Source organism: Martes martes (genome assembly GCF_963455335.1).
Source record: "Martes martes genome assembly, chromosome: 2".
Classification (NCBI taxonomy): Eukaryota; Metazoa; Chordata; class Mammalia; order Carnivora; family Mustelidae; genus Martes; species Martes martes.
In genome coordinates, this window is record NC_137889.1 from 63,220,301 (window position 1) to 63,239,665 (window position 19,365).

The 19,365-nt window shown below is 44.9% G+C and overlaps 1 protein-coding gene across 1 annotated transcript in view; it reads right to left on the reverse strand.

The window, feature by feature from the left end:
* Positions 1-19,365, reverse strand: part of SLC10A7 (solute carrier family 10 member 7) — a 271,785-nt gene that overhangs the window by 2,519 nt on the left and 249,901 nt on the right. The window contains exon 11 of the mRNA XM_080796639.1: positions 2,106-2,251. Coding sequence (XP_080652765.1) covers positions 2,106-2,251 — 146 coding nt within the window. The remainder of the gene's footprint in view (positions 1-2,105; positions 2,252-19,365) is intronic.

The window sequence follows — 19,365 nt, forward strand, 5'->3', positions numbered from 1 at the left end:
GAAAGGACAACATGATGTTCAGAGCTGGACAGTATCTATGAACAAAATGAAAGCAACAATTAACACCAGATAATTTATGCTACTAGAAGGAAGACAAAGCCCGCCCACCCCGAGAACATTACATAACCAATGATCCAAACCTCTGGACACAAATAGGCCCACCTGCCCCCCTCACTGGCCAGAAGACTTTGCCCTTTCTCCAGCCCCAACCGGCTGCTCATACCATCCTGCTGTGCACTGGAGGGTGGGGGGGTGGGGGTCTCAATCAGCCTTATTTGTAAAGCAGAAGAGATACTTATGGATACCCTTATGGTTGATAGTTTGAATTTATGTTTGTGGTCAAATGGGATGGGCAAATATTCCATGCTTTCTGGATTATTCTAAGGTAGCCAACACCTCCCGGGTTTGGAGTGGTTTCTGTGCAAAAGGAGAGTGAACAGCATTGTCCAATTTAGCCTCCCTTTTGGAAATGCCTGTGTCACTCTGCTTTTAAACACTGAGAAGATAATTTCATTCTGTTTAATTTGTTGTTCACTACAACTGCATATTTCTGACAGAATATTAGGATTTTTAAATGCTTTCATTCTTTGCCAAAATTTTTGTGTATCAGTGGTGACCCACAGTGCACATACACATTGACAGATATAAATGGAAGTTTTCAAAGGGATAACTAGTGATAGAACTATAAAGGTACTAAACTGCTCCTCTACCAACTCCTGGGTGAGTGGACCAGAGCCTGGAGTGGTACCCATAAGGAATGGTAATCACTTCCATTCTGGTAAGTGAAAAAATAAATGAAGGTGCTGGGTGGGCTAACTTGTTCCGGTAGGATCCTGGGGATCTAGGGCACTCCTTCAGTCTCGAGTGTCCTTGTGGTATCGGGGAAGGATGTTGGGGACCAAACAGACCAGGGCTCTAGTCCCGCCTCTAGAACTGACAAACCCACCCACGTAACCTCCGGCAAGTTGCTCGACTCCCCAAGCCTCCCTCCTGAGCTGTCCGATGGCAACAGCAGAACTTGCTCCAGTGCTGTAGACAGTAATGAAAACAAGGACAACAATGATAATTACAGCAGCTAGCTTTTATCAAACACCTGCCGGAGAAGCCTCTGGAACTCTGAAGAGCAGAAATTATTGTTAGTCTCAGAGTGGCAGAAGCTGAGATATAGAGAAGTGAAATAATGTAGCCAAGGGCTCCCAGAGAGGAGGCGGCTGAGCCTGCAGGTCCATGCCTTCAGGGGAAGACGGGATGTGCTCATGTGCTCAGCACACACAGAGTTCAATAGGTGGTAGTGTGGCTATCCCACTTTTAGGACCCTAATGACACAACACAGGGCACACCCCCGCCACTGGCTCTCTTTTTCCTACTCTTCTCCTGATAACAGCTGCCACCTTGTGTCCAGGCTCAGAGAAGTCCTGTAAGTTCTGAGCCACTGGGAAGCAGCTAGCCTGACGGATGCTCCGATGGTATACACGGCATCTGAACTTTGTATGAATCACCCTGATTTTATGTTGGCTGCTAATTTAGGAAATCACATCTATGGATATCAAATAAGTTACAAGACTCTGAGCTAAGTGGTGAAATTGATACTGTGTACGTTCCTTTGCTAATTAACATTTTTAAATGCGCCAACACATAGTTTTGCTGTGCAAAGAAGTTTCTAGGTGTCCGGAAAATTAAAGATTAAGTAGACATTTTAGATAAAGCCTGGTGCTATCATGTTTAGAAAGGCATGTGAAATCAGGACATGCAGGAAAGACAGGGTAGGGAAAAGAAGGGGTACACCTGAGTGGAGGGGTGCGGGTATTTTGAGTATACTCACCTTTACTGCATTGCATTATGCCCTCCAATATGAGTGGATTTTTTTTAAAAAAAGCTTTTTAAAACTGTGTTTTGGGTATAACTATACTTTTATAACAATATACAACATGGAACCCTCAGTCCTCCTTTTCAAGTTGAAATGGATCAGTGTGTCATTATTATTATGACTGGTTAAGAAAAGGATGAGGATGAGGATATGCTAGCAAAAGTTAAAGTATACAAAGAGCTAAAATTCAGAATTTCAGTCTGATTTGGATTCAAATGAGATCTTTCCAGAGTCTCACCTTCTGCCTCGACACCATCCAAGACTTTATTGTGGGCACCAACACACTTCCCAGAAGGATCTGAACTGGATGGTATATGAGCAAGGGCACAGATATTAGAGAGAGGTGCTCGTGGCCCGCAAACACAATCTTCAGCATTGGAATTCCTGGGGAGCAAAGAAGACAGAAAATCTAGAGGTAAATTCAGTCTGTCATCAAACCAAAGACCCACCCCATTAAAACTGGAGCTCTGGACTAGGTCATTACCATCTTTTCCCCCTATGTGTTCATAGGGAATGTCTCAACAGACTCATCAAATCTTTCCATTCTTCCTTTCACTGCAGAAAACTCTAAGCTCTACCCAGAACAGATGAAACGGAAAAGATGGTCAGTGTTCAAAGGCACCACTAATTCCCACTGCCAATTAGCAGGCTGTCTACAAGGAGAAGAGAGAGGCATTGCTTCTCAGAAGACTGAAGAACATGAGTATAGCAGAGATTCAAAATGGATCTTTCCTTGCTTAGTAGGGAAACAGGCTGCTGGAGGCCTGCCTGGCATCATTTCATGTCCCAAAGTTCACTTTTGAGAACTGAAAGGATATGATAAGGTAATATATGATATATACCATTTTAATCGGGAGGGTACTTTTGCTAAATGAACATTAATAAAGGCTTTGTGCCTTCTCTTTTGGCCAACGACCTCAAAGTACTTTATGAGCTATTATATGGCAGGTGAATTCTAAGTTTAGGGCTGAATGCTTAAACCCCACAGTGAAGGTCTTAATGGAACTCAGGTAAATGAATACTACTTCCTGAGTCTACCATTCTATTACACCAAGGGCAAGGTCTGCAGATTTTGTAAACAGCTGCCTGTAGTGTGTACCTATTAAGCTTTTACAAGAGAAACCAGACACCGGCAATTTGACTGTTATTACCAATTGTTTTAATATGGCCCAGTTGTCAGAATTACCGTGTATGTATGTCAGCTTTTTCAACAGAATAGCTTAGCTTCTCTTGTTTCTTTGAGAACAGCCTCTGAGAAGGACCCAACCTCCTAAACATGCACACTGATGGCACATAAATAACTTTTTATTATAACCCACTGAGGAAAGCTCTGCTTTTTCAATTATTTTTAGCTTCTAATAAATTTCGAACCTTTATGCAAAAATGTATTTCATAGCCGCTTTCTTTTTCATAGCCTAACAAATCATTGCCGTAAACTGAAAACACTTAACTCGTCCCCAACAATCTCTCTCTCAAAGCTTGGAAAGTACATGCTTTTTTTTTTTACATGAGTTTTGCACTTTCTGTCTTCTCACCAATATAAAAAACAAAAGAGCTTTCTTTTTAAGAAACAGTAGACTTTATCAACTAATAGTCAAAAAGCGGCTCTGATAGTATGATCCTGAGAAGTTATCATGATGAGAAGAGCTGAGCGTCCTCCTCCTGTTTCCGGGGAAGGTTATTTGGCTCAAAGGGATGGCGTTCAGGAGCAGGGGTAGGGGGAGCAGTAAAAGTAGGGCTGAAGGGAGCAAATGTATAGGAATATGGAGATACTTGTCCATGAACAGTGGGGGTTTCTAACCCGAAGTTCAAGGACCATGGCTGCTGGGCCAAATCACTCGAGCTACCCTTTCTAGGCAAAGACTCGGGCTCTGTGCCATTCCTCAGCTGAAGTGGGCTCTGCTACTACAGTCAGTAAACCAAAAATCGGCTGCAAGAGAGATGAGGTATCTCAAGGTAAGCCACAGCAGAGATTCACCTTAGTGTGGGGAAGAAGGTACACAGAGCTGGCAATAATGATGCTGATCCTCGTTAGCATGCAGTGAGAGCTTACTAGATGTCACATGCCGCCCAAGTGCTCTCCCGTGACTGAATGAAGCTTTGCGATAACCCTGGGAGGCTGATGAAAACTGGTGTTCGCACCATGCTACTGATGAGGAAACAGAGACACCTCAGGGTCAGGAAACTGTCCCAGGTGGGGAGGTCTGAACTGCAACCTGGGCAACCTGCATTTCCAGCCCTCTGTGCCAGGGAAGGTTAAAGGTCTCAGGGGTCTTCAGTTCACCATGTCATGGGGGCTGCAGCTTCATAAAGCAGAAATGCAGCTTTTTGGTACGCAAAAAAACTTTCTCGTCCAGAAGCTCTTTTGGAACTCCTTCCTCTTGGAGACGAAGCAGAAGCCCTTCCAGAAGCAGAAGGCCTCATCCCTGCTACCCATACCAGGACGTTCCTGTGATCACGTTCCTGTGATTTCATAAGCTTGAGAACCTAAGTGACTGCTAGGACTCCCCCAGAAGTGGCTAGGGCACACAGACAGGAAGATGTAGCCAAGCCCTAACTCTCAAGAAGCTTCCCGTGTGCAAGTGACCTTCTACCTTCTTGGGACCCTCGTCGCAATTTGCGTGAAGTTCTCTTCTGGCCCTGCGCTGGTTCTTCGGCTCCTGGGTCTCATCTGCAAACGCACCCTTCTGGATGTACGCTGCTTCGGACTCTGCGAACATCACTGCCTGGCTGCCGGCTCCCTGGATGCTTCTGCCAGCAGGGGCGCTAGAGGAAGGCTGGCGGAGGAGGGGCCTAGGGCTGCTAGAGCGACCTCACTGTCCCCCTTCCCCCTTTCAGTTTTCCAACACTGCTTTATCTTTCCTGGGTTGAGAGAGTGCTTTGTGTTTTCCTGACTGACCCTGGTGGTGGTACGGGCGTGCCTTTCTCCCTTTGCCTGGCATTACAGTTATTCACCTCGCTTGACAAAGAGAAGGGATCCATGATGACTAGCAGCTGCTGCAGACGTTTGCCGAATTGAATAGGATTTCTCCTCCCCACCTTACGTGCCTGCAATACCTCCTTGTTAATCGTTAATCAAATTTCCAAGCGACTAATGTTAAAAATAGGATTGAGCATGATATAACAAACAGCCTAGCTTCCAGGGCTTCGGACCCAAGTGGCTGTCATGTGTCCTTGCTTGTCCCTCTCCTGGGGTGGGGGGGATGCAGAGCTCAATCACTTGGTGAGCGGAGGGGGACCCCAGCGATTCAAGTCACATGTTATTTGTTTCAGGTACCTTTATCTTCCTTCAGTCTTAAAACTCACCTTACTTTCCTATCATTTATTTCTACTTTCCTCTCCAATTATTAGGGTTCTTTTCAATCTCCTATTATCTGCATCTTTCCGTCTTTCTTTTTCCCTGCTTTCCTTTCAGTAGCCCCCAACCCCAGGAGAAGGCTTCCACTTTGCATTTTCATTTCCTTGAAGGTCAGTGTAGAAAAGAAGTTGGGAGAAGCTGAGCAAGAGCTGACTTCTCCCTGGTCGAGCGTGCCATGCCCTGGTGGCCATCACTCAGAAGCAGTGAGTTTAATAGGTCAGTTCTAGGGCATCTTTGCCACGTTGGCGTCACTATCAGTATGACAGTGCAAAATTCAACAGAGCGACGTCAGGAACCTGCAGGGGCCCCTGCACTCAACACACGGTGATTTCTGCCACTTGGTCATGAATTGGGCAAAATGGGATCTTCAAGTCAAATCATAACTCCAGCAGCCGCTCTTATTCCAGAAGCCTAGGTCATGCGCCTCCTCTCATCCTTTTCACTCACTTGTTGAACAAGTCGCTAGATCATTCATTCTTTCCGTCATCACTCTGGAACTGCTAAATGGCTCTGTGAAAGGGCGAGGCATGCCAGGAGCGGAATGTGACCTAACCCTGCACGAGGTGACTTCCTGGGTGCCCCAGTGACCATCCCCACCTTCCCATAAGCTTCCTTCCGGCCAATCAGTTCTCAACGGTGTTCCCATGCTGGCTCCATACCAGTCTCTCCGACTTTACAGGTGTGTCTGGTCTAAGCTCTTTCCCGATCTGTGGCCAGAGCGAGCACAAAATCTGATTCTGTCAAACCCCTCAGGAGTCTGTGACCCAGGAGAGCTTCTAAGTGCGGTGCACGGGGACCCTCCTAACCTGGCCGCCACCCCTCTATGTCTCTATATGTCATACTCCTCCCCATGCCTGACTCTGTGCTCCAACCTGGAAGAGGCCCTGTGCTGCTTCCCCCAGCCCCCCACCCATTCGGCCTTTGCACAGGAGCTCCTTTGGCCTATAATGCTCATCACCCACGTCTCGCTTCTCCCAGTCCTCTAGCCCTCAGCTCTTAGGTTGCCTCCTCTGGGATGCCATCCTCAAAGTCCCATGCTGGCCATCAGGTCCTTTCTACTCTATGCTTACCCAACCTGTGACATACTCCAGCCTAGTGTTCACTGCACTTACTACCACCGGACCTTTCTTCTTCATCTTTGACCATAGAGTAGGTGCTTAAAAGGAGTGTGTCGAGTGAATGGATCTATACTTTCCCAGATCCCGTCATAAATTTACTGTGCAGACTATCACTCCATTTCCACTACCTTCTTTAAGTAGGAGAAAAACAATGGTGATAATTTAAAAAAACCAAACAAACTTACTAGAAAGAGTTTTCTTTTTAAGGTAAAATTTAAATATAGGACTCTTTTCATCTTGCTATCACGGCAGTAATATAAATGAAGCAAATTAATTTTAATGCTCCCAGGTACTGATTCTGTGTCACCATGGTTGACAGGATCCAACTAGACTTTATGCGATGGCATTTGACTTTATGGAAGTGAACACGATGCACGCATTTACAATTTTACAGGGGCTTTAAGCTGTCATGCTGAAAAATGTTTATAAAACATTAATCAAAAAATGCCTCTTTAATACAATGCATTGTCTGAAAGATGTTAGAAGGCGCATATTGTAAATGGATTCTTTTTCTGACTAAAGTAATTTCCACCAAAAGCATTTCCCCATTGCTCTACAAGTACACTGTGTGGATAGATAAAGAGCACTTTCCCAGCACATTACTACCTGCTCCAAACACTTGGGAAATCAGTAATGTACAGCACGCCATATTTCCATGTCACACATGACACATTCGTCTAAAATTATCCAACAGAGTTTGACACTGCAGCATATTCCGTAAGCAGAGCTTTCAACTGACATCTGCCAAGTAGGAACTTCAAGTGAGAGCTTTCTTCTTCTAACAAGCAAGTAAGGGGTTTCTTTTATCCTATACCCAGGATGGAAAGGATAAAACAATACATATAAGAACAAGTTTTTTTTTTTCTCCCTATTTTAAATATGTTTATTTTATGTTCTCTGAATTAGAAAATTCTCTTTGTATCAATGTTCAAGTTGCATGAGTTTATACTTCCTATTGTATGGACAGTTTTTCATGTTTTCTTGAGAAACATTTTTCTTTCTGGATTAAATATGGACTTATATTTAACCCATGCTGAAGACTGAAGCTGCTCTGTTGTTCACAATATAAAAACTAGCTACTCCGCGTCACTGTTCAGTTTACTTACTGGTGGGTGCCCCATGTTCTCACCGTCCCTCCATCATCCATCCATTCATTAAAAAACACCTTTTGGGCCTCTGCTGGATGTGAGGCACTCTCCTCATTGCTGGGGCTATTAGATCGGTAGCACCGCCAAGGTCCCTGCCCTCCTGGGGCTCACCTTCTGGTAGCTCTTGCCCTGATACCTCAGTCTTCCTCCGTCAGAGGGATGCGTGTCAGCATAGCTTGTGTAACCCTTTCTGTCACTGGCTTACCTGGTTTCTACAACTCAGAGTTCGGGGATTATCTTTGACTAATCCCATTTGTCTTCCTACTCCTCGGTCAAGCCACTGAATTCTGTAGATTCTTTCCTCCATCTGCCACTCTCCCTCCTCTTCAGTTTTCACTTCCACCTGCCTAATTCACTGCCTCAGAAAATCGAGCCAAGATTACTCTTAAAGCCTCCTGACATCACCCCGTCTTCAGACTCTTCCCTTCATCAATCCTCCAAAACCTCGGCCAGATTAATCTTCCCCCAACCCACATTAATTAAAGCCAACAGCCTGCTCAAGAATTACAATCACTTTCCAGTGCCCATTCATCACATTCTCTCCCTATTCAACTTCGGTGAAGAACGGTTCCTACCGCCGCCATTTTGTAAGGGCCTACTGCATGCCAAGCGCTTTGCCTGCAGTATCTCATTTAATCCTCATAACAGCCTGTGAAGTAGGGGCGATTTTCCTATTTAAGCCTGAGGAACGAGGGTTTAGAGCAGTTAAGTGACTTGCCTGATATCACACATCACGCATTTCAGTAGAGGCAGAATCGGAACTCAGTCTATTTACTTTTAATCGCTGAGCGTGCCAACTCCATTAAACCCAACTTTCCCTTGCCAGTTGCTGTCACTGGCTCAGGTCTAGCACTTTCTTGTCTTTGTAAAAGCTGAGCCTCTGCTGGATCCTGCCCTTTCTCCTTATGTGCCTAAATCGCGTGGGTTCATTCAGGCTCTGCTTTCTATTTCCTCCACCCCAAGGGTGGCCTCTCTACGGATTTCTTCCTCTTTTGAGGACAAAAGTTGCTTTTCCTCCTGGCATCAGATAATGTGGCATTTGCTCATGCTGCCATTATTTTCTTCGGGGTAGGTTCTGTTTTCCCCTGAACATAGGCAAAGTATTACATTTTTCCTTTAATCTGCAGTATTTAAGCCCAGGACTGCTACTTAATAAATGGTTATTTAGGAATAGGTACTAAAGTAAGGTTTCCTATTTAAAAGTTCTGATTTAACTAGAACGAATACTAGTTGCTTTGCTAGACTGCAGAGAGAACGCCTCCACACACCCCTTGGGGACGGGATTGTATTTCCTAGCATAAAATTTGCTGTGGCAGGAAGGAAAGAAACTGGACTGATGGAGGAACATGAAATTTGAAAGGAGTGCTGAAGTGTGGAGTAGGAGAGGAAGTACGTTGAAAAATACTCTCTGTATCCCTTGAAGACTAATATTACACTTCCGTGCTCACTTAGCTAAGATTGCGTATATTCCAATCACCTGGATCATTTCCTGTCTTTAAGGGGTTCATTCGCCTGAATTCACATGACTTATTTTCCATTTAAAGGCTTTCTCAGACTTTTCACCGAGTTTTGGAGAGAGCTGCTGGCAAATCTGGAATCCAGTTGCTTCTCTCCTTAGTTGTCATGGTGATTTCCCGCTTTTGTTTAGTCTGTTCTTAGTTAGAAACATCCATAAGTTTACTATCTAAATGTCCCACACGTTGTTATTTGGATTCTATCTCTTCCTCAGTCAATCTCTCAGAAAAGACAGTACTTGCCTTTAAAAGTCATTGGGATAGATGGTTTCCCCAATCATAACATAATCTAGGAAGGCAGTCACTGTTTGAAGAACAGAGACACTCTTCTCCAGGATCACTAAGTGCCAATCTCTGTGTCTCCGTCATGCGCGTGTGTGCGCGCGCGCACACACACACACACACACACACAGTCCTTCTCTTTAGAGACAAATAGTCGCAAGAAGTCAAACTCACTGGCACTAATTTATGTCAATTACTAAACAAAAGAGCAATTACATGCCATTTCTAGAGCACAAAGTGATGCCATGATAAAGTACAACAACAGTTTTGGAATTTGGTTAGAAAAGGCTTTCAGTTAGGATACTCCTAAAGCAGGCTAATTTTCAGTAATATAGCTGTCACTTTCATGCAGTGATTTATAATCCATTATACCCCGTAGCCTGCGTGAGGCAGGTCAGTGTAGCAGTTAAGAAGCCTGACACGGAGGTGGGGGGGGGGATAGGGGAAGCTGGGGGTAAGAAGCCTGACACGGGAGTCAAAGAGCCCTGGGTTAGAGTACCATGTCTACCACTTACCACCTGCATGACCTTGGTTGGGCAAGTTACTGAACCTCAGTTTTCACATCTATAAAAAGTACTCACTTTGTAGGTTTTTAAAAAAAAAATAAATGCTAAGTGAAATAATGTTCAAAGTTTGGTAAGTAGTAGGTCTTGGTCCATTATGTGTCAAACACTCTTCTAGGTACAGTGAATTAATGGGTAACCACCCACCTCTCACTGCCTTCCAGGAGTGAATGCTCTTACTCATTTAACGTGGAGAGAAGATAGTACCATGCCAAATCTAGGCAAAGAGCAAATTCCACCCAATAACAAAATCATGGCACATGGCAGTGAGGGAATGCAGCACTGCTATCTAGGAACACAGTGGTTAGGCAAATGGATTCAGTGAACGTCTGGGTTACTCTGATTTTTGTCTCTCTTTTACTAGGGGTAAAAAGAAAGGCTCCCTACTTCTAGGTCAATGGGTATGGCTTGGCTTGCTGCCCATCCGAGGCCTGTTGGATTAGTTAGAAGCACCCCTAAGGTATAGTTTTTTGGAGGAGGAGGTATTTAGTCTGCACAACACCACCCCCCCCAGAATGCACAGAATTGCATTCTGCTTATAATCCTGGCTATTCCACGACTCCCCCAAACCCACTCTGGTATGTTCCAAAGGCTGGCAAGTCAACTTCCTGCAGATTCCCTCAGGAAGGGTGAAAGGATGTCACAGATCGTCATTCACTCCCATCTAAACGACTGGTCTTTGGCTCAAATTCTCCATGGTATTTTAATATGCAGATTATGCTGCTTTACCCTTGCCAATGATTTACATTTTACTTGCTTCCTTGTTCTTTTGGGGTCATTCCATCTTTAACCAGAATTTGCTGCCATATTATCTTTGCTAGGAAACTCTATCACTGCTGTATGAGATACAGAAGGAAACATTTTTGTCCTTTTTGTACCAAGAGTCATCCAAAATGAGGTACAATTAAGTAACCTATGCAAATATGAGCTGTCCAGCCGTTTCCCCGCTGTCCCAGTGTGGGGGTTCATGGAACCCACATAGAGGCTGAGCGTTTCAAAATGGCTGATTACAAAGGCAACAACAGCAGCTCCGGGATCTCTGACAACTCCCTTGGCTAGGCCTTTGGCAGAAAAACACGATCACGATCATCTTGCCCCAGTTTAACAGATAGGTACAAATGGAATTTTAACTTCTAATCTCCGAAGCCTGAAAAAAGTCATACGTTTATCTTTGGGAGGGAAAGGGGCACCTGAAAATCCAGAGGAGATGTCGGCAAATGTGCTTCACAAAACCGGCCTCAAACATCCTCTGTTTGCCTCTCAGGAGCTCGTGCTGCTCGCTAACCACCTTCCCCTCTACAGTTGGGAAGGCTTTAAATGTCAGATTTCTTTTCTGATATACAACTTGGAGAGATTTATCCTTTGTCATTCAAAACCAGAACACCCCCATTTTTTTTTTTTAATCCAAAAAGGAGAATTAGCCCCAGAAGAGCAGGGCAATGAAGAAGTATACAAGGTCACAAACGACACATGTAAGGCCATAATTAAGAGAAAAGAACCACCTTTCCAGGAGTTAAAAAGCTTTATGAAAGAGCAGTGGTCATGTTTTAGTCTTTCAGCAGTCATATCTTGTACTGAACTTAGAAGCCACATCCAGAGTTCACGGATGTTTCCGATCTTCACTTGTGTGTTGGTGAGGCAGAAGACAGACCGTAGAAGGCAGTTACGTGGGGCTTGCTCTGGGTCAGGGAACATTCGGAGAGAGTGCAAACATCAATTTGTTCACTCCCCAGGTCTATGGTGTGCATGAAGCTTCCATTCTTCTCTCCATTTCTCAGATGAGGAACCCGAGGTAGCAGTCAGGACCAACTTCCCCAAGGCTGGGTGCAGCTCGCGACCGGAGGGGGCTGTGGTTGCGTACAGAATGGCTCCAGCACCCTTGGTCTTCAACCAGACCCTGTGCCGGCGACCCCTGAAATGCTAATTCGTCACAGTGCTGTGGGACACCAGAAAAAAGAGATGCTTGATGGTATTAACACTGAAAACAGAAGGAGAAAACTAAGAAAAATAATATTTACGCAAGAAAAGTCTGGAAGGAAAAAGGAGGTACTCCTTTCAACACAGGTGCTTGGCTGGCCAGCCTTTTACTTGCTTCAGATAAAAGTTTTATGATCGACGGTTTTTGGCCCATCAGGAGAAGAAAAGATGATGTTTTCGCCTTCAGTTACCTGGGCTGTAAGCCCATCACTTTCTGTAAAGTTGTATGTAAATAAAGATGCAAGAAAAGACCAAAATGAGCAGCTGGTGTTATTTCCATTTTGAAACAGGTATGTTCTGATTGGAAAAGACGTTTAATGAATGGCCTGAGCCAGCTCACCAGATGCTGACAATGAAACATTTAACTCCACCAATTGAAGGTTTCTGCCTCAGAAGATTAGGTACACCTTCACCTGTCTGACAGTGTTTTAGGAGTAATTAGCAAGCAGGGAATTCCAGAATGAATTAAAGACCTGAGCCACGGAGCCTTCATTCAAATGCTGGCTGTGCCTTCCTGGAGGGGTCACCGTATTTATGGAGACAAGGTGGGTAGGAAGTAGTTTGAGATTGCTTTTTTTTTCCTTTTCTAGGCTGTGAAGGAAGAATCTTTTGTCTTCCTAAGAGAAAATCTGGCTGCTATTCATGCTCACAGGATGTGAAAATATCCAAAATAGACTGAGGCTTTCATATGGCAAAAATAACACAAGGTCATTAGAATACATTTAACATGATCACCAATACAGACCTGGCCCCTGGCTCAGAACCGAACTCACTGAACTCTGGCTCTGGAAAATTTACAGAATTTTTTAAGATATGTTTTTATGTAAATGAACTCCAATCTTTTAAGTCTGAAGCAAAGAGAAGCTGATGGACAGGACACGTGCTTTCATGGATTCTGGTACAGCTCCCACCCTCTAAACTCAGTGCTCCCTAAAATTTTGCTCTGATGGATAGTGGGACCTCTGGAAGGCTTCCAAGTCTTAGGTTAAGTGGCAAATGTGAGTAAGCCGGGACACAAATGCACAGTATTTTCTTAATACATGTTTTCTGTTTTGTCAACATGGCCATCAGTCACCCTCTGGCAGTCATTTTCTTCTCGATGGTACCATGTTTATAATGAACACCAACCTTATAAGAGATGCCTCCTGACACAAAAGAATGAGGCAATTTTGATTTGGGAATGAGAAATCAGCACTATTTATCCTTAAATCCATCTGTTTTATTTTTTAAAGGTTTATTGGAGAGAGAGCAGGAGAGAGGGAGAGAGAGGGAAAGAGAGCGAGCTTGCAGAGGGGAAGGGGTGGGGGGGGAGAGAGAATCTCAAGCACACTCCCTGCTAAGCACGGATCCTAACACGGGGCTCGACCTCATGACCCATGAGATCATAATCTGAGCTGAAATCACAAGTCTGACTTTCAACTGACTGAGCCACCAAGACCCCCATACATCCATCTGTTTTAAAAAAGTTGACCCACGTTCCTGTGGTTGAACTTGACTACGTGATGTCCTACTAACCCCCTCCTGCCTTTTATTTATTCTGAGTGATACAAAATTTGGGGAGTTAAGGCCTCATTTAGGAGGCTTTTAGGCAGAGGAAGAAATTAAGAAAGCCCTGGAAGGCATTTCTGGAAATCATGATGCTTTTCTAATCCCCTCCTTTTTCCTTAACCTCTGAGTACTTCACGTATCTAAGAGAACCATGGTTTTTCACAAGTCAGTACAAACAAATGGCCACTTTTATCAACAAATGAGTGGGTAAAATCCTACGTTGCAGTCTTTCTGGAACACAATAATGCATAAATGCACATCAACACAGAGGGCTGTCTAACAGAGTGGTCACCTGGGTGGCTTTTAGAAAGTCGCTAGCCTGAGGGAATCTGAGTTAATAGCGGTGGGGAGGGGTCAGGGCATCACGGTTATTGGACGGCTTCCTGGTGATTCTAAAGTAAGCCCGGCTGAGAAGCCAGGTCTGGTAAGAAGGGGGAGCAAGAGGACTCTGGAGGATTCTGGAGGCAGACAAAGGCCCTTGAGCGCGCTCTGCTGTTTACTCACTGTGTGAACTGGGGTGAGTTATCTGACCTCAGGGAAGCAGAGTTTTCTGCTCAGGCAGTGGGCTGGGCTACTGGGCAGCTACTGGGCAGTACTGTCAAATAAATAAAGTCTTAAAAAGAGAGAGAGAGAGAGAAAGGGGAATTATCCAAGGTGTTTGGACAGAGAGGCTGGAGGGATGAGATTGCCATTTCCTGGATTAGGGAAGATGGTAAAGGAACAAATTTTGGTGGTGGAAGAGAAGGGTGTAAGGGCAGGTCAAGAGTCCCGCTTTGAACATGTTAAGTTTGAGGTGTCTTCTCAACATCGAGTGGAGAGCTAGCCCTGTGCGTCTGGAGTGTGCGTCTGACAGACTTTATTTATTTGACAGCTACTGGGCAGGACTGTCGTGAAGCTTACCTGAGATAAGGAGGCAGCCTATGTGCCTAATACAGTGCCCAGCAGGTAGTAGGCACCCCACCACGAGAGCCTGCCCCTTTTAAGGTTTCCATGTGTCTTCGCATCTACTTTTCCGATTTAATGTTCACTTCGGCCTTGGGAGGCAGGAGAAAAATACAGGCCTGCAAGTTTGGATGTCAGTGTGTCTGGCTGATTTAGAATTTCGTATCATTTTATTATCAAGATAATTTCATCTTCTCTCTAACCTCTACAGTGCCTCAGGGCTCTGTCCTCAGAAGGCCCTTCTCCTCTGTCTCCATACTCCTTAGTGACCTCATCCTGTCCGTGAGCTTAAAATAACGCCTATACGATGAACACTCCAGACGCACAGGGCTAGCTCTCCACTCGATGTTGAGAAGACACCTCAAACTTAACATGTTCAAAACGGGACTCTTGACCTGCCCTTACACCCTTCTCTTCCACCACCAAAATCTGTTCCTTTACCATCTTCCCTAATCCAGGAAATGGCAATCTCATCCCTCCAGCCTCTCTGTTCAAACACCTTGGATAATTCCCCTTTCTCTCTCTCTTTAAGACTTTATTTATTTGACAGAGAGAGAGAGAGAGGCAGAGGGAGAAGGAGAAGCAGGCTCCCAGCTGAGCAGAGTCATATGGGACTCCCAGGACCCTGGGATCAGCAGCTGAGCTGAAGGCAGACCCTCAGCCAATGGAGCCACCCAGGTGCCCTTTCCCCTTCCTCTTATAAGCATATCTAGTTTATCAGGAAGCCCTCTAAGCTCTGTGATCGGAATATGCCCAGAATCCAACACCACTTCCACCACCATTACCTTTGACCTTAAACTGTCTGGATTAAAGCTTTGTAACTGGCCTTCCTGTTTTTCACCGCAGCACCTTTCCACCCATCCAGCCCCAGGCTTTTATTTTCAACACAGCAGCCACAGGGGTCCTTTCAGAGTGGACTTGGATCTTATCAAGAGTCTACTCAACCTTTCAATGGCTTCCCCTCTCATTCTAAGTAAAAGGTTATGTCCTTGCAACTGCCAACAAGGCCTTAGGCAATATCACTCGCCCCTCTCCCATTATCTGGTACCACTTCTCCTGCAGCTCTCTCCCTCCCTCATCCCTCATTCCCCTCCCTGAACACCTGCCCCTTCCTCGTCCTCCAACTGACCAAGCACAGTGTTGCCTCAGCTCCTTCGCCCTCACTGCCCCCTCCACTTGGAATCTTCTTCCCTTAAATACCCACGCGGCTTGCTCGCTGGATCCTTCTGGTGTTTGATCCAACGGCCCCTTTAAGCCTAAAACTTTCCCACCTCCACCCTGGCACTCCTATTCTCCTTCCTATATAACAAGTCTCTCTTTCCTGACGACACATACCATCACCGAATGGTTGTATGTTTAACTGTTCATCTATTTGATCCTGTTGGAAAGGAAGCTAGATACGGGCAAGAACTATTCCGTACTTTGTTCACTGCTGTAGCCCCATCGGGCCCGGAACAGGGTCTGGCATACAGTAGGCACTAAATAAACACTTGGTGAGTGAATGAATGGATCAAGGAGATTGTGTTTTAAAAGCATTTTTTGCAGGATGCCTGGGTGGCTCAGTTGGTTAAGCAGCTGCCTTCAACTCAGGTCATGATCCCAGCGTCCTGGGATCGAGTCCCACATCGGGCTCCTTGCTTGGCGGCGAGCCTGCTTCTCCCTCTGCCTCTGCCTGTGCTCCTGCGCTCTCTCTCTCTCTCTCCCTCTCTCTCTCTGACAAATAAATAAATAAAATCTTAAAAAAAAAAAAAAAGCATTTTTTTGCATCAGCACCAGTGCATCCTGTTCAGTTTTGCACTCACTGTCAGTGCAAAAAGGTTTTTTTTTTTTTAATTAATATTTAGAAAGTTTGCTCTAGCAATATGAGAGTACTAGTGCTAGAGGAGGCTAGTTGTAATACAGAGAGCAGTAGTACACAGAGCAGACGTGCAGCCAAGGCAGCTCTGGGAAGTGTCACAGCTGACACTATCACGACCGCACTCAGCTTCAGGAGAGATGACTTTCCAAATGAGCTGGCTTCTGGGGACCCAGGGATCTGAGTTGTGTCCAATTTTACATCTCCTCTTGCCCCCACGGTAACTTGTCAAAAACCTATCCAGTACCCCATGGCTTTAAAAAGCGGGCAGCTAACTTTAATTTCTGCCTGGAGTTGTGTGGACGGGGCTGTAGAGGGGGACAGGGAGGCAGTGGGTGTCCCCCTCGCTTAGCTGCGGGCTCGTTTATTCTTCGCTGTAAAGAGTCATGGAGCCGGCTGTCATCAAATACATGCGAACGGGTTTATAGTGTCTGGTTCAATTAAGGGAACTTCTGGGGAGAGACACGACCAAATAAATAATTGGAGAGATGCAGCTCTGAAATGACAACCGTTATTCACCGGTCTCTGTTTGCGAGTGGAGATGGAGAGATACAAACTTCAAGTGAATGAGATCTCCTGGGTGAGAGTCTTCACTTCAAACACAGTAAACAACTGTTGTTCTGTGATGCACATTTTAGTACTGCTACAGGCAAACTTTCTAAATATTAATAATAATAATAAAGACCAAACCCCGCTGCAACTGACAGCGAGTGCGGAGCTGGCGGGAAGCACTGGGAGTCGGGCCCTTCTCAGCTCTCCGGGATGCGGCAGAGGCTTCATCAGAAAGGACCACCCCGCAAACACCACACTGTGCGCCACTCGCTTCTTGTGGCGCTTCCCTTTCAGCAGCAAGGGCTGTATGTGACTTTGGGTGCTTTACTGATGATTAATGTGTAAAACTGATCTCTGTAGAGCCACTTCTAACTATGGCGGCATGGTTTTTACTTTGGAACAAACACAAAACTTAGGAAATACCAGTTTGCACTAGCTGAATCTCACTAAGAGTTGACATTTGAAGCACACGGGATGAGGATTTCATACATAGTTCGAGATGCCAGCGTGAGCCCAGCTCAGCGGCAGGGAAGCTGGTGCGGGGAAACACCGCCTCCTCTTGATCCTGCCCCGTCCCTGAGGCTGAACGAGTGGGCACAATTAACACACCCTTCTCAGATATTTCTAGAAGCCTGGGTGGTGTGATAGAAAGGACCTGGTCTTTGACATCAGAGACTGGGTTTAAATCCTGACCATGCCACCTACCAGTTATATGGTCAGGTGATCTAGTCCTAATACTCCCAGTTTCCACATCTGCTCAAAATGAGGTTAAACTAATCATCTCAAAGGGCAGTGGGAGGTGTTAGTGAGGCAGTGTTTGTCAAGTACCTAGTACGGCACCTGGCATAGATGCTGGTGATTAGGGTTATGATTCTGGTTAGAAATAGCATTATGAGACTTATTGTGGGGCTCAGATTTAGTGCTTTACAGGACTGAACAGGACTGCCACTGAAATCATCCAGGGTGAGGTGTGAAGCATTCCTAAAACTTTTGAGAATGGTGACTGCTAGGACTGCCACGGGAACTGAAACCTCGTCACTAGGGTGCTACCAGAACTCCCCAGGCCTTCACCTGTCTCCAACTTCTGGATACGTGCTTAAGGGGCTGTTTGGGTTGCTGTCCCTTTCAGAGTGCTGACTTCTAGAAAGCAGTGATTTTATCTTGTGTTTCTTTTCTTTTCTTTCTTTTTTAACTTTTATTTTGTTTTTTAAAAAGGTTTATTTATTTCTGACAGAGAGAGAAAGAGCGAGCACATGATTGGGGGGGGGCGGGCAGAGGGAGAGAGACAAGCAGACTCCCTGCTGAGCAGGGAGCCTGATGCTGGGCTCCATCCCAAGACTCTGAGATCATGACCTGAACTGAAATCAAGAGTTGGAGGCTTCATGGACTGAGCCACCCAGGTGCCCCTCTTTTCTTTCTTTCTAAAAAATCTTTCTAAGGTATCAGTTACACTGTAATATTTTTTGGGAAAAATCATATATGTTTCCTTTCATGAAGGGACTTATATAAGGATAACTTTCAAATACCAGGCATGCCGAAATTATTTTAAATATCCTTAAACTTTACTCTCAGCTTAAAAAAGAAAGCTTCGCTTCTGGAGTGACTTCTAGGGATGATGGGCAGGCACTAAGTGAATGGCTTTCCTTTGATCAGGTTATGCCTTGTGAAATACTGGCATACTTCCACATCCAAATGCTGTGGTCTAACCACATTGATGCAAAGGGAACTCAAAAGACCTCTGAAGTTCAGGCACAAATATAGATATAGATTAGAAAAACAGGAGCAAGTTTTTATCCTTCCTAGACACAACCACAGAATCATATATCGAAGCTGTGCAAAGAGGAGGGGAGTGATTCCGAGAAATTGGAGTCCAAGCCTACTGAGTTGTTTTAAAATTTTATTGTTTATCTTTTTATGCTACTTTGTAGTATGTCATGAGCAACTATGTCTTCAGTATCTCCTTTTGGGTAATAATAATAATAATAAATAATAAAAAGTAAAAATAAAAAGTAAAATAAAAATAAAAATAAAAATAATAAAAATTATCCACATCATGGCCAGACTAAAGTTAAGAAAAAACCAGAAACAAAAAACAACACCCAAAACCAACCAAGCCTAGCTGAGGCAGACTAGTTTCCACTATCATAAAAAAGCACTTACACAAGACTTGCCTGAATGCTGTGCTGGGACAAAAGCTTTCTGAAAGACCCGGGAGGGTGAGCCAGCAACTCTGGAAACCAGAGGCGATTTTGGATGCATGTATTATTGTGGCTCTAAAATTTCAGGTGCATAATACTGTTTTTCAGTATGTTTCAAAAATCAGCCTCCAGGGTCTTATTCTTAAAAATTCTGAATCAGGGGCGCCTGGGTGACTCAGTGGGTTAAAGCCTCTGCCTTCAGCTCAGGTCATGATTCCAGGGTCCTGGGATCAAGCCCTGCATGGGGCTCTCTGCTCAGTGGAGAGCCTGCTTGCCCCCCACCCCCCACCCTGCCTGCCTCTCTGCTTACTTGTGATCTCTGTCAAATAAATAAATAAAGTTTAAAAAAAATTCTCAATCAGATGAGGTCTGGTAATCTTTTTTTTTCCTTAGAGGAAGTGATTTGCCATAATTTAGAGGGTCACCTCTGGGGAAATGTTGAT